Below are 13142 nucleotides of genomic sequence, written 5' to 3'. Positions count from 1 at the left end.
GCCACGTGACAGACGAAGCACCTCGTGTGAAAGGTCACCGGGCGGCACGAGCCTCCCTTATGAATGAACCAGAATCTCTGTTCGTCCGGGAAAAAATCCGACGAGCTACGAAGCTCTTTTCCACCGATGTCCAGCAGGCGGGGGGGGGGGGGGGTGGCGTGATGATGTCCGTGATGATGCCCGTGGTGTCCGTCCGGTAACCCTTGCCCCCACGGCCACGTGAACCTTGCAGACCGGTGCCACGACCAGGGCCAGTCGTATCGTCTCGGCGAGCGCTGGAAACGGCCGCACAGCACGGACGGTCAGATGCTCGAGTGCGTCTGCCTGGGCAACGGAAAGGGAGAATGGACGTGCAACCCAGTGGGTGAGCCGTCGTCCACCCCAACCCCCCCCCCCCCCCCCGTTGTCGCCCGACCATCCAACTTCCCCCGCCGTCCTCTCTGCCGTCTCGCCGTGGCGCCGGGTTTGGTGGCAGTGGTGGCACCGCGGTGGTAACGCTCGCCGGTCTCACAGCAACGAGGAGGAGCCCCGTGGTGGGGGGGGGGGGTTCGATATCCCCGACTCGGCCGCCTTTCTACGTGGAGTTTGTATGGTCACCCCCCCCCCCCCCACGCCCCCCCCCCCCCGCATCTCCTGTTCTGCATGGGTTTGCTCCGGGTTTTCCGGTTTTCTTCCGTAGATATTAAACCAACGGGGCAAGTGGTTCTTCATTTTCAAGGCCCGCGGGGGCCACTGGCGGGCCCCTGGTTGGCCTTTAGTGCGGCCTCTGACGTGCGGGCCCCCTCCGACAACACACAAACAGTGACAACACCCCACCCCATCGTCATCGTCGTCGTCATCGTGCTGCTGTCAAACCACAAACAATGGTTTCAAACGGTGTGGCGGCCCTCCTTTCAAAATTTTCATAACCCACATATACAACACTCCCCCGCCCCACTCTGAAAATGAGTGACGAACACCGCGACACACGATGTAACCGGTATTGGCCTAGCGTCCCGATGACTGAGACATTTACCTTCTGTCGCACCTGTACGTAGACAAACGTGCGAATCCGATTTACTCATTTGGGACGATAACGACATCAACTGTGAAAACTTGGCAGTACCCTCCTGAAAACGAGTCTTGAGACTCGGTGAGGATGATCGCGCACTGGGCGAGGAATTCCTCACCCGAGTGTGCGATCATCCGCGCATTTTTACTTTCTCTCTCCATAGTTTAGTGCGGAAACGGCTTCAATTTTCCCGATTATAAATATATTTGCCTGATAAGAGGTGCTGAGCGGGGCTCAGAACCCGCTCAGCTTTCGAGGTCTGTCGAGATCGGTCGTCTGATCCGCAGGCACGCCCGGTCGAGTTTGAACGATGAAACGGCATTTTCTTTAAAAAAAAAAATGTTTTACCGCTGGACGAAAAAGGTGACGCAAAACAGCTTTGAAACAGAACGGGGCCTACGAGTCGGCAGCGGTGCAATAATGTTTGGTGGAACGTGCAAAACGACACGCGCGGAGACTTGACTGATGCCGACGAGTCTGTTGTTTACAAGTGGTTGTTTACGCCCGTGAAACACGCTGAAAATTGACGGGGCTAGTCAACCCGACGCATAACGAACAACAGATGCAAAAACGTGGCCCCCTTCTTTTATTATTTATGTTTGTATCATTTTACATTTTTTTTAGACACACAAAATAACCACAAAACTGAAATGCTTTCTGGCAAGCGAGTTCAAACCGGATTATTAATTTCGAATTTGCAACTGATGGGAAAATACAGGGGGTTTTTTTCGTTTTTTTTTGCAACAAGACCGACTAAATGAAGTTGACTCTGAGTGCTCATTGCATACGGTTATAGAAACATTTAAAAATACGAAAAAACACAGTCTTTTAACGATGGGTACCTTAGGGGTGGTTGCCCGTGAGACACCCGGGGTGGTTGTGCCCCCCTCACGGTGCTGTAGTTGGCACTGACATTAACACAGGATACTTTGTTCCGTCATTATTTTTTGGGGGGGGGTTTGTTATTTGTATTTGGCACGGACAGAATGGTGGCCAGCGATGGTCGCGAGGTGATCCGCACGCTCTCTTGATTCTCGCACGGTCAAAGGGTTTTTATTTTTTTATTTTGTCTGCACGTTACCGGACAAATGTTTGAGGGGTTGCTTTCGCCAACCGTGCAAAGCGGAGGTGCGGGTGTGTGCGCGTGGTGTGTGTACATGGTGTGTGTGTGTACATGGTGTGTGTACATGGTGTGTGTGTACATGGTGTGTGTGTGTACATGGTGTGTGTGTACATGTTGTGTGTGTACATGGTGTGTGTGTACATGGTGTGTGTGTACATGGTGTGTGTACATGGTGTGTGTGTACATGGTGTGTGTGCATGGTGTGTGTGTATATGGTGTGTGTGCACATGGTGTGTGTGTACATGGTGTGTGTGTACATGGTGTGTGTGTACATGGTGTGTGTGTACATGCGTGTGCGTACATGGTGTGTGTGTACATGGTGTGTATGTGTGTACATGGTGTGTGTACATGGTGTGTGTGTGTACATGGTGTGTGTGTACATGGTGTGTGTGTACATGGTATGTGTGTACATGGTGTGTGTGTACATGGTGTGTGTGTACATGGTGTGTGTGTGTGTACATGGTGTGTGTGTGTACATGGTGTATGTGTGTGTACATGTTGTGTGTGTACATGTTGTGTGTGTACATGGTGTGTGTGTACATGGTGTGTGTACATGTTGTGTGTGTACATGGTGTGTGTGTACATGGTGTGTGTACATGGTGTGTGTGTACATGGTGTGTGTGTGTGTACATGGTGTGTGTGTGTGCTCGTGCAGCCGGGGCGGCTGAGCGCTGCTACGACTCCGTCCTGGGCTCCTCGTTCGCTGTGGGCGAGGATTGGGAGCGGCCCTACCACACCTGGATGATCGTCGACTGCACCTGCTTGGGAGGTGGCCTCGGCCAAGTGTCCTGCTCCTCCAAAAGTGCGTTCCGGCCCCACCAACCACCCCGCTCCCCGCCAACTCCCCCCCCCACTCTCTCTCTCGTTCTTGGCGGTCTCTCCGCACCATCGTGTTCTGTTTTACCGCGGGCAGACAGCCAAGGGACTCTGCGCTAGCAGCAGCTGCTGTGCGTGTCGTGGGGTTGCGTAAAGATTCGATCTCCCGGCTTGGTAATCCTCTCCCTGCCCCCCCCCCCCCCCACCAAGATCAGCACCACGATCTTCACCACCACCACCACCGCCACCGTCACGAGCAGCACCACCATCACCACCACCACGATCACTACCAAAATCACTAACGATCACCACCACGATCACAACCATCACCAACCACGATCATCACCACCATCATCATCATCACCACCATCATCATCATCACCACCACCAAGATCACCATCACCATCATCGTCACCACGATCATCACCACCATCATCACCACCATAATTACCACCACCACGGTCACCACCGCCACCATCATCACCACCACCACCATCACCACCACCATCATCACACGAGCAACAGCAGCTGATCTCACCTTGCGACGGCTTCGACAGACAGCGGGCTGGGGGATGGGGGGGCGGGGGTAGCCGACATCGGCGCCACGCCGAGTGGGTACAGCTGTCGCTCACCGCTCATCTTCTTCGTCGTCGCCCGTGGGGTTGAGGGGTCTTCGTTTGGCCTCCGTGATTTGGACGACCCCAGGTCACGGCCCGCGATCGCGGGGCTCCAGACGGTTTGGGCCCCCTTTAGTCGTTGATTTTGTGTCAACACAAAATCGAGCGGATAACTTGAAACACGTGTGCGTGCGCGTGCGTACGGGGAGCGGTGGCGCAACGGTTAGGCGCTCCGCGCTAGGATCCCGGCGAGCCGACTTCACGACGCCGGTGACGATTACCTGAACCGGTCCCCTGTGCCGACTCCAGTGGGTAGCTGGCGTGGTGTGCAAACATCGCCACTGGGGGAGACAAAGGCGGCCGGGCGTGGTGGTGCTGGCCACCCACCCCTTCGTGTGCCACAGTGCCGGCCTTCATAGGTGCTACTCGCTAACAGCACTTGCCCCGACACTCTATTAAGACTACACGGGGTGGGGGGGTGGGGGACTTTGTCTTTGTGGCGCGTTAGATCGCTGCAACGACCAGGACAGCCAGAGCTCGTACCGCGTCGGGGAGACGTGGACCAAGACGGACGCGGCGGGCGACCTGCTCCACTGCGTGTGCACGGGCAACGGGCGCGGGGAGTGGAAGTGCGAGGTGCACAGCACGGCAGTGGCCGCCGTGCACACCGGTGAGACTCACGCAACCATGTAGCACGCACCACCGGTGAGACTCACGCACCACCGGTGAGACTCACGCACCACCGGTGAGACTCACGCAACCATGTAGCACGCACCACCGGTGAGACTCACGCACCACCGGTGAGACTCACGCAACCATGTAGCACGCACCACCGGTGAGACTCACGCACCACGCACCGGTGAGACTCACGCACCACGCGGCACGCTCCGGTGAGCCTCACGCAACCACGCGGCACGCACCACCGGTGAGACTTTACCCCTTGCGCGTCTCCGCGCGTGCACAGGCGAGTTCGCCGGGGTGGAGGAGGCGCAGTTCCGCCCGTCGGCGCAGTGCGAGCTGGACAACGGAGCCACCTACGCCACGGGGCAGCAGTGGCTCAAGATGCAGGGGACCGACCGCATGCTCTGCACCTGCCTGGGCAACGGCGTCAGCTGCCAGACGTCCGGTCAGTCCCACCCCCTGCACACGCACGCACGGGGTCACCGTGACCCCACCGCGTCGGTGTTGGACGATCCTCGTGTAGTGACATAGAGTCGGTCGTGCAGCGGCATAGCGCTGGGCCGCTGGCGGGGAAGGGGAATCTGCGGCTTACGGCAGCCCTGACTGCAGCAGGCCACGTGATAGACCAGAGGGGGATCTTGGGGAAAGGTCACAGAAAGGGGCACACCGAGAACCCGCTGGTAGGTTCTAGAAAGGGGGCGTGGCCGGGGGCGGACCCAGGCCACGCTGACAGTAGATGTAATCAAATGCATTATGATTATTTCGAATTGTTCGGCTGAATTGTCCACGTGATTGGGCCACTTCTATGAGCGGTCATTTGCGGCCAGGTCGCTGCTGGAAATGCAAATAGCTCAGCGGGGCCTTACCTGGTTGTGAAAAAAAAAATTCAAGTGATTTGTTTACCTGTTGTGATTTCGTATTGTTTGTTGGTGTCACGTTCTGACCCTGTGTCCCCCTTGACTGGACATCTATGGGAAAAGAGCTTTACAGCTCGTCGGATTCCTTCGGCACAAGCAAAGATTCTCATTCGTTGTGTCATTCTCGTCGGGCAGTCGCGCGATCGATACGATGGTGCGTGAGCGCAACTCGCAATGTGCGTCGGGTGGTGGAGGGTCTTACGACATGAATGTCTATACGGGCAACCTTTGTCTGGTGTGTGTGTGTGTGTGGTGTGCCGGGGAGCGGTGGTGTGGCGGTCAGCGCGCTGCGCTACGAAACCCGACTCCCCGTCACGGCAAAAACACCCAGTGACGATTATTTGAACCGATTCTGGGCCTCCCCTAGGTCGACTCAGCCTCAAATGAGTACCTGGCGCGGTGTGTAGTAAGCGTCGCCACTGGGGAGACAAAGGCGGTCGGGCGTGGTGCCGGCCACCCACCCAGCCACCCCTCCGCGCGCGTTCCGTGCCGGCCGTCACGGGCGCAGCTCGCTAACGGCACTTGCCCCCCCAACAGAAATGTTAACAGGCTATGTACGGTGGGGCGTGGGGAATCTGTCGCGTTTGCGTGCTGCGTGAAGGTGTGATGACGTACGGGGGCAACGCGCCGGGGGAGCCGTGCGTCTTCCCCTTCATGTACACGGGGCTCTCCTACACGGCGTGCGTGGGAGAGGGACGTAGCGACGGCAAGCTGTGGTGCAGTACCACGGGGAACTACGACCAGGACCGCAAGTACACCTTCTGCCGCTCCGAGTCCGGTACGCCGCCAGCACACGGTGACGAGATGTGCACTACCTCGCCTGGTTACGCAAGGAGGTCGTGGGTTCGATCCCGACCCCTGACGCCTGCTGTGTATTCGGAGTTTGCGTGTCTCTCTCTCTCTCTCTGTCTCTCATCATCATCATCACGGTGGCGAGATGTTCACTACCTCGCCTGGTTACGCAGGGAGGTCGTGGGTTCGATCCCGACCCCTGATGCCTGCTGTGCATTCGGAGTTTGCGTGTCTCTCTCTCTCTCTGTCTCTCATCATCATCATCACGGTGGCGAGATGTTCACTACCTCGCCTGGTTACGCAGGAGGTCGTGAGTTCGATCCCGACCCCTGACGCCTGCTGTGTATTCGGAGTTTGCGTGTCTATCTCTCTCTCTCTCTCTGTCTCTCTCCCCCAGTGGTCGCGTGGATTTTTCCCTGGTTCCTCCGGTTTTTCATTCCACGTTCGAAATCGACCACCACGCGTTTAGGGTATTTGGCCGCGATACATTTCCACACACGGTGCACACACTGCACAGTGTTGCCCCACGTCCAACCGCACAGCCACATACCGAATGAATCCAAACCGCATCGTGGGGCGGATTTTTGGTACAAGTAGCGTTATCGCCGCACGTGCAGTGCGGAATCGCATGAACCGAGCTCGCATCGAGCGCGGGAAACCTGTCTACGGCTGTCACGAGCGGGTTATAATCGCGAACAGTTTGTGACACACAGGTGTCAATTCATCACGGTTTAAACCCCGTATTATTGCACAGGGAAATTGAGTTTTTCAGGTCCATACGGCGTACAGCCGTTTCAACACGTGCAAAACAGATAATGATTTGTCTATTTGTTTGTGTTTCTCCCTTGTGATGGAAATTTGTAGGATGAACGTTGAGATTCGTAAGGGCCACCACGTGACAATTAAATGTCTGAATTTGACCGGACGTAAGCGTCCGTGAAATATGGTGGCGGCTGCAGCGGCTTTGGGAGGCCTTCATCCAGCAGTGGATCGACAATGCCCGCCGACTGTGACGGTGACGATGGTGGTGGTAGCTTTGAGGGGTGTGGGGGATTCAATTTGTTGTACGGTCATTTGTCGCCGGCCTGAAATGTTCAATTGGGTTCCACCTGAGAAGGCCGTTTCATCCGCGGGCGGCTGCCCGCATTCGAAGGCCAGGACCTCAGCCGTGCCAGCTCAGCTCTCCGACCCCTCCGTGACCCGGCACCCCCACACGCTGCCGCTCCCGTGTTTATTGGTCCCATGCGGTCCTTCCGTTGCCAGTCGCAAGCACGAGAGATGCGTGTGCCAGCCAGCAAAGCTTTGCTGTTGTAGGCCGTCCAAGGTTCATTCCAAAGGATTTGCGCGGCACCTCAACTGTAACAACTTGGGGCCTTGTTCTTAGGTGAACTATTTTGAATACTTTTTTTTCAGAAACGGGACCTGCCTATCACAACTGATTGCTCAACGAGGCAGGCGCATTATCATCGTGTGGAAATTTACAGCAGGCAAATAAACTCTGAACGCGCGATGTTGATTCGAAAAATGGAGGGGAGAAAAGCCGGAGGAGCCCGAGAAAAATCCACGCGACCACGGGGGGAGAGAGACACGCAAACTCCAAATATACAGCAGCAGCCATCGTCAGGGTTGGGATCGAACCCACGACCTCCTGTATGCCAGGCAAGGTAGTTGACTTCTCCTAGCCACGGTGATGATGATGATGAGAGACAGACACGCAAATTCTAAATATACAGCAGCAGCCATCGTCAGGGTTGGGATCGAACCCACGACCTCCTGCATACCAGGCGAGGTAGTTAACATCTCCTAGCCACCGTAATGATGATGATGAGAGAGAGACACGCAACACTCCAAATATACAGCAGCAGGCGTCGTCAGGGTCGGGATCGAACCCACGACCTCCTGTATACCAGGCGAGGTAGTCAACATCTCACCACGGAGAGAGAGACACGCAAACTCCAAGTATACAGCAGGTGTCGTCAGGGTCGGGTTCGAACCCACGACCTCCTGTACACCACCGTGGCGCCCTACGTGAGATAAAGGAGCAGCCCTGTAGTCGCTTGCTCGCGCCACTGTTGGCTGAAAGCCCCCCCCCCTCCCCCCTCCACTGTAGGGAGCTCTCGGGGGCTGCCCTCCCTCTCGGGGGCAATTGCCCTGCTCGTCGACATGGGGCAAGGCCTGTTGGGAGATCGTGGGGAGTACCCACACTTGATCCCACCACACGCAACCTGCCGATCGGGCGACTGTGGTGGGGACCCCGTTTGTGCTGCTGGGTGCAGAGAAAGGGGGGGGGGTGGGGGAGATTTAAGGAATTTGTCTTACATTTGGGTGTTTTGTGCTCGTAAGGCACGAGATTTGGGTAACTTCGTCCGGCCTTTGCTCAGCAAACCGCGAGTGACAGAGAGAGAGAGAAAGAGAGAAAAAAATCTGCGCCGTGTTGGTTTTTTTTTTGCAAGCGCGGCGTTCCCTCGGCAGCCCGGCGGTCCGCCTGAAATGCCTGGAATGTTCGGTCGGCCCGACGACCCACAATGCTTTAATTGTGAGCTACGAGCTGTTCACGCGTTCCTGGAGACCGGCCTTGTACCCCCCCCTACCGCCTGCTCCCCCCCAGTGGGGCCAGGCCTGAGACGTTCATGGCGACGGTGCCAATCCCCGGCAGCGGCGGTTACGACCCAAGGTGGCGGCAGGAGGCCGCGCGGGTCGGTTTACCGCCACCGCCACCACCACCACCACCGACCCCAAGTGACCCCATTCCTTAGCGGTGGGCAGGCGGGTGACTCTGGATGAGCGTTGGGATGGTGCTGTGTTGGGTTTCGGAGCAGCACGCGGTTCTTTAAGGCGACCCACTTCGTGACCCTTATTTTATTCACCACACGCACTGCCGCTCTTTAAATATGGAGGTTTTTTTTTAACCTCTCCCCACCCCCCCCCCCCCCCCCCCGATTCCAAAGAAAACTAACAAGAAATGTCTCTTCTTGTCATTTTGTTGATTTTTTTGTGTCGCCGAGTTCCGGGTTTAAACGGCTCCTCTCTTTCCTGTCAAGACTGCCGGAGCCTTCGGTAAACGGACCAAGTGAAGCCTTAGTCAGCCGGACGGAGTCCTCCTTCCAGCCCATCGCAAAGCATTTGAGTCCTTAAATTTCGATTGAAAGCTTTCGTGACTGCAGGGATTCATCTTCTTGGTTCCTTCGGTAAAGTCACCACGTAGAAGGGAAACAATAAAATAATAAAAATAAAACATTTGAGTCTTGACCAAAAAAAAATCATCATCGCGTGGCTTCCTGTGCACGTGACTCGGTTGTGACAACCGAGTCAAATCAAATCGGTCGTGGGGTCTCCTCTAGGTTGACTCAGCCTAAAAATATACCTTGAGAGAGAGAGAGAGAGAAAAACAAACGCTCAACGCGCGGTCCTTGACCCAGAAAGCCCCGACACTTGGTGATGCGAAATCCCTTTGGCGGCAATTTTGTAAAAATACATAAATTCAATCATTAATCAAGCATCCTACGTGTATTAAAATAATTACTTTAATTACATTCAGGTGGTCAAGCCCAGATAGCCGCTGTCAAGAAGCCAGCGGAGCCAGTGTCGGACTAAGCTAAGTGTGGGGCCTGTAGCATATGATGTTATAAAGGGGCCCTAAATAAAAAAAAATATTAAAACACAAATGTTTTACTTGCATAGTAAAGTAATTGTATTTTTTTTAATATGCTATACAGCCAGATTGCACGACAAATCGCAAACCTTAAACACCTAGTCGTTCATAAAAGTTGAAGGCGGTATAGTACTATAGTACTAGAGCGAGTGCAGAATCACTGAACCGGAATTGATAGCTTGAAAGCGTTTAGCGCGGGGCCCTTGAAAGTGCGGGGCCCGCGGCATATGTAGCTACTTGTGCTACTTGCATAATCTGGCACTGAGTGGAGCGCATCGCCGCAATGTCTCCTTCGTATTTGTGGGTCGGGGCTTTGCGCGGTTGTACGGTCCGTTCTGGATGACCACGGTCGCACCACGACTGGAGACTTTCTTTCCTTTATCCGTTCAGAAACGCGCCATCCGCCGTGGTCCTGTTGCAGCGGATGCTGGCGGATCTTAGGTGCCGGAACGCGGGAGCTTCGCGGTGCTCCTCCTGCGTCTTTATCCTTTAAAAAAAAAATAATTGTAATTTCTTCATATTTTTTTTTTTTAAATCCCCGCTCGTCACCCGACAGCTGTGATCCAGACGCGCGGCGGCAACTCGCACGGAGCTCTCTGCCACTTCCCCTTCCAATACAACCAGCGGAGCTACACGGAGTGCACCGCAGAGGGGCGGCCGGACGCCATGAAGTGGTGCAGCACTACGGAGCATTATGACGAGGATCGCAAGTTCGGCTTCTGCCCCATGGAGGGTGCGTTGCCCTCTCCCCCCGGGACCCGCTCCCACCCCCCCCCCTCGCCCTCCCCACCCGATTACCCCCCTAAGCGCCGGACGTAGCGTGAGCCAGTGCCGGGTTAAGCGAAGTGCGAGGGCCTGTAGCATGTGATGATGTTATAAAGGGGCCCCTGAATAAGTAAATAAATAAAAAACCACACATACATACATACATATTAAAACACAAATGTTTTACTCGCATAGTAACGTAATTGTATTTTTTCATTTGCTACACGGCCCAGATAATACGACAAATCGCTAAACCTTAAACACCCGGTCGTTCATAAAAGTCGAAGGCGGTATAGTACGGTAGCAATAGAACGAGTGCAGAATCACTGAACCGGGAATTGGTAGCTTGAAAGCGTTTAGCGCAGGGCCCTTGAAAGTGCGGGGCCCGTAGCATTTGTCGCTACTTTTGCTACGAGCATAATCCGGCACTGGTCGTGAAATCTCTGGTGCCGTAAGCCGGCATCAAAGGGGCGCCGCGGTGTCTATGAGATGTTGACCACCTCGCCTGGTATGCAGGAGGTCGTGGGTTCGATCCCGACTCTGACGCCTGTTGTTTACTTGGGAGTTTGCGCGTCTCTCTCACTGTGGTCATTGCCAATTTGAGTACGAATTTGGTTCGGGAAAGCCGACGTGTTAAACCAAGCCTGTGTGTACGTATGTTGAACTTCTTTCGCACCGCACTTAACCAACCGTGCTAATCGGAGGTGCGGTGTATGTACGCGTTTTGAACTTATTTCGCACCGGTGTGTAAACATCGCCACGACGGAGACGAAGGCTGCCTTCGTCCGTAGCTGCCCGTCACTTGACAGCACTTGCCTCAACAGTCTCTTGAGGCTATCCGGGGGATCTTTGTCTTTGTGCAGCCCACGAGGAGGTGTGCTCGTCACAGGGCGTGCAGTACCGTGTCGGCGACCAGTGGGACAAGCGCCATCAGATGGGGCACATGATGCGGTGCACCTGCAACGGGAACGGCCGCGGGGAATGGAACTGCATTCCCTACGCCCAGCTGCTGGGTAAGGCTGATAACCCCCTTTCGTGTGTTATTTTTTTTCCACTGGCATATTCGAGCCGAGCCGAGCCAGGTTCAGGGCCCATCATCATGGTACGGACGTTTTTTTTTTTCTTACCACCACCGACTATTTTGGCGAGCCCAGCCGGAACTAAAACGTGACACGCTGGTCTCACAAGAACAATGATCTTAATAATGCTTTTCAATTATTATTTATGGGGCGTCACTGCGGCTATGAGATGTTAACTACCTCGCCTAGTATACAGGAGGTCGTGGGATCGATCCCGATCCCGACCTTGAAGAAGCCTGTATATTTTAGAGTTTGCTTGTCTCTTTCTCCCTGTGGCCGCGTGGATTTTCCTCCGGGTCCTCCGATTTTTCCCTCCCCTTTTAGAATCAACGTGCTTTTAGAGTATTTGGCCGCTATCAATTTCCACGTGATGATGAGCCACTTCGTTGAGCGATCATTTTGTGTGGCAAGGTCGCTTCTGAAAAGGAGCTACGTAGCTCAGTGGCCCTTACGTGGTAAAATAAAATAAACCGTTTATAGCATCGACCTAATGGACTCATTGCACTGTTCTGATAACCACCTCCACCTACTACTACTACCCCCATAAACCCGCTCCACTTCTTTATTCGTCGCCACGCCTGTCCGAGGAAATGCATCCACACCTGTCAACCCCTTGTCAGTGCCCTACCTTATTACAGACCAATTCGGACCTTATTGGTCACCCCGTGCCCCCTTATAAATCTCAACGTTCATCCTACAAAGTCCCATCGCAAGGGAGAAACACAAACGAATGGACGACAAAAAAATAGTTTTGCCCGTACTGAAACGGCTGTTACGCCGTATGGACCTGAAAACCCGATTTCCCGGTACAAGAACACGGCTTTGACAGGCGTGCGCATCGCGGCTGCTAACTCGCCGACAGCGCTCGCCTCGGCAACTCCGTTGAGGCCTAAACCCGAACGGGGGGGGGGGCGGGGGCGATCTCTGCCGTGCAACAGATCGCTGCGTGGTGGACGAGACGGAGTACAACGTGAACCAGACGTTCTCGCGCAAGCACGCCGAGGGACACATGATGAACTGCACCTGCTTCGGCCAGGGCCGGGGCCGCTGGGCCTGTGACCCCGTCGGTAAGATCGCCGCCCACTCCCCCCAGCCCCGCGCCACGTCGGAAGGTCGGCGGGGCCAGATGCGTGCACCTCCTTCGCCAGCTCGTTCAGAGCGCTTGGCTGCCGCTTTGAATGTCCACGTGATGACGATGACGACGGTGATAAGCCGTCACTTCGTTGAGCTGCTGCCAGGGTGGCTTCTGAAAAAGGAGCTACGTAGCAGGTCAGTGGAGTCTTACACATGGTAAAATAAAAAAATAGTTTATATTCTCTGGGTCTTCCGGTCAAGTCACGTGGATAGGTTCAAGTAAAATAACAACAAAAAACTACGACGTTTCGATCGTAACTCAAGCGGTCGTCATCGGGAAAAGGGGGTTAGCCTCGAAAGGAAAACTGTTTTATAAAGGTTTTTAAACCCTTTTTTTAACCTTTATAAACAGTTTTCCTTTCTAGGCTAACCCCCTTTGCCTGATGACGACCGCTTGTGTTGCGATCGAAACGTCGTCGTTTTTTGTTATTTTCCTTGAACTTATCGACGTGACTTTACCGAAAGACCCGAAGAATATGAATTCCTGCAGTCGCGAAAGCTTTAAGCAAAGAAAT

At 54.7% G+C, this 13142-nt stretch overlaps 1 protein-coding gene across 3 annotated transcripts in view; it reads left to right on the top strand.

The window, feature by feature from the left end:
- Positions 1-13142, top strand: part of LOC116954807 (fibronectin-like) — a 101211-nt gene that overhangs the window by 30276 nt on the left and 57793 nt on the right. For all 3 annotated transcript variants that reach the window (XM_032975637.2, XM_032975635.2, XM_032975636.2), the window contains 8 exons: positions 233-364; positions 2830-2976; positions 4116-4277; positions 4572-4733; positions 5807-5983; positions 10206-10382; positions 11278-11427; positions 12432-12560. In XM_032975637.2, coding sequence (XP_032831528.2) covers positions 233-364; positions 2830-2976; positions 4116-4277; positions 4572-4733; positions 5807-5983; positions 10206-10382; positions 11278-11427; positions 12432-12560 — 1236 coding nt within the window. The remainder of the gene's footprint in view (positions 1-232; positions 365-2829; positions 2977-4115; positions 4278-4571; positions 4734-5806; positions 5984-10205; positions 10383-11277; positions 11428-12431; positions 12561-13142) is intronic.

This window comes from Petromyzon marinus, chromosome 56, assembly GCF_048934315.1.
Source record: "Petromyzon marinus isolate PM22_M1 ecotype Great Lakes invasive population chromosome 56, UKy_Petmar_22M1.pri1.0, whole genome shotgun sequence".
Lineage (NCBI taxonomy): Eukaryota > Metazoa > Chordata > Hyperoartia > Petromyzontiformes > Petromyzontidae > Petromyzon > Petromyzon marinus.
This window is presented reverse-complemented; position numbering and strand designations above follow the sequence as displayed.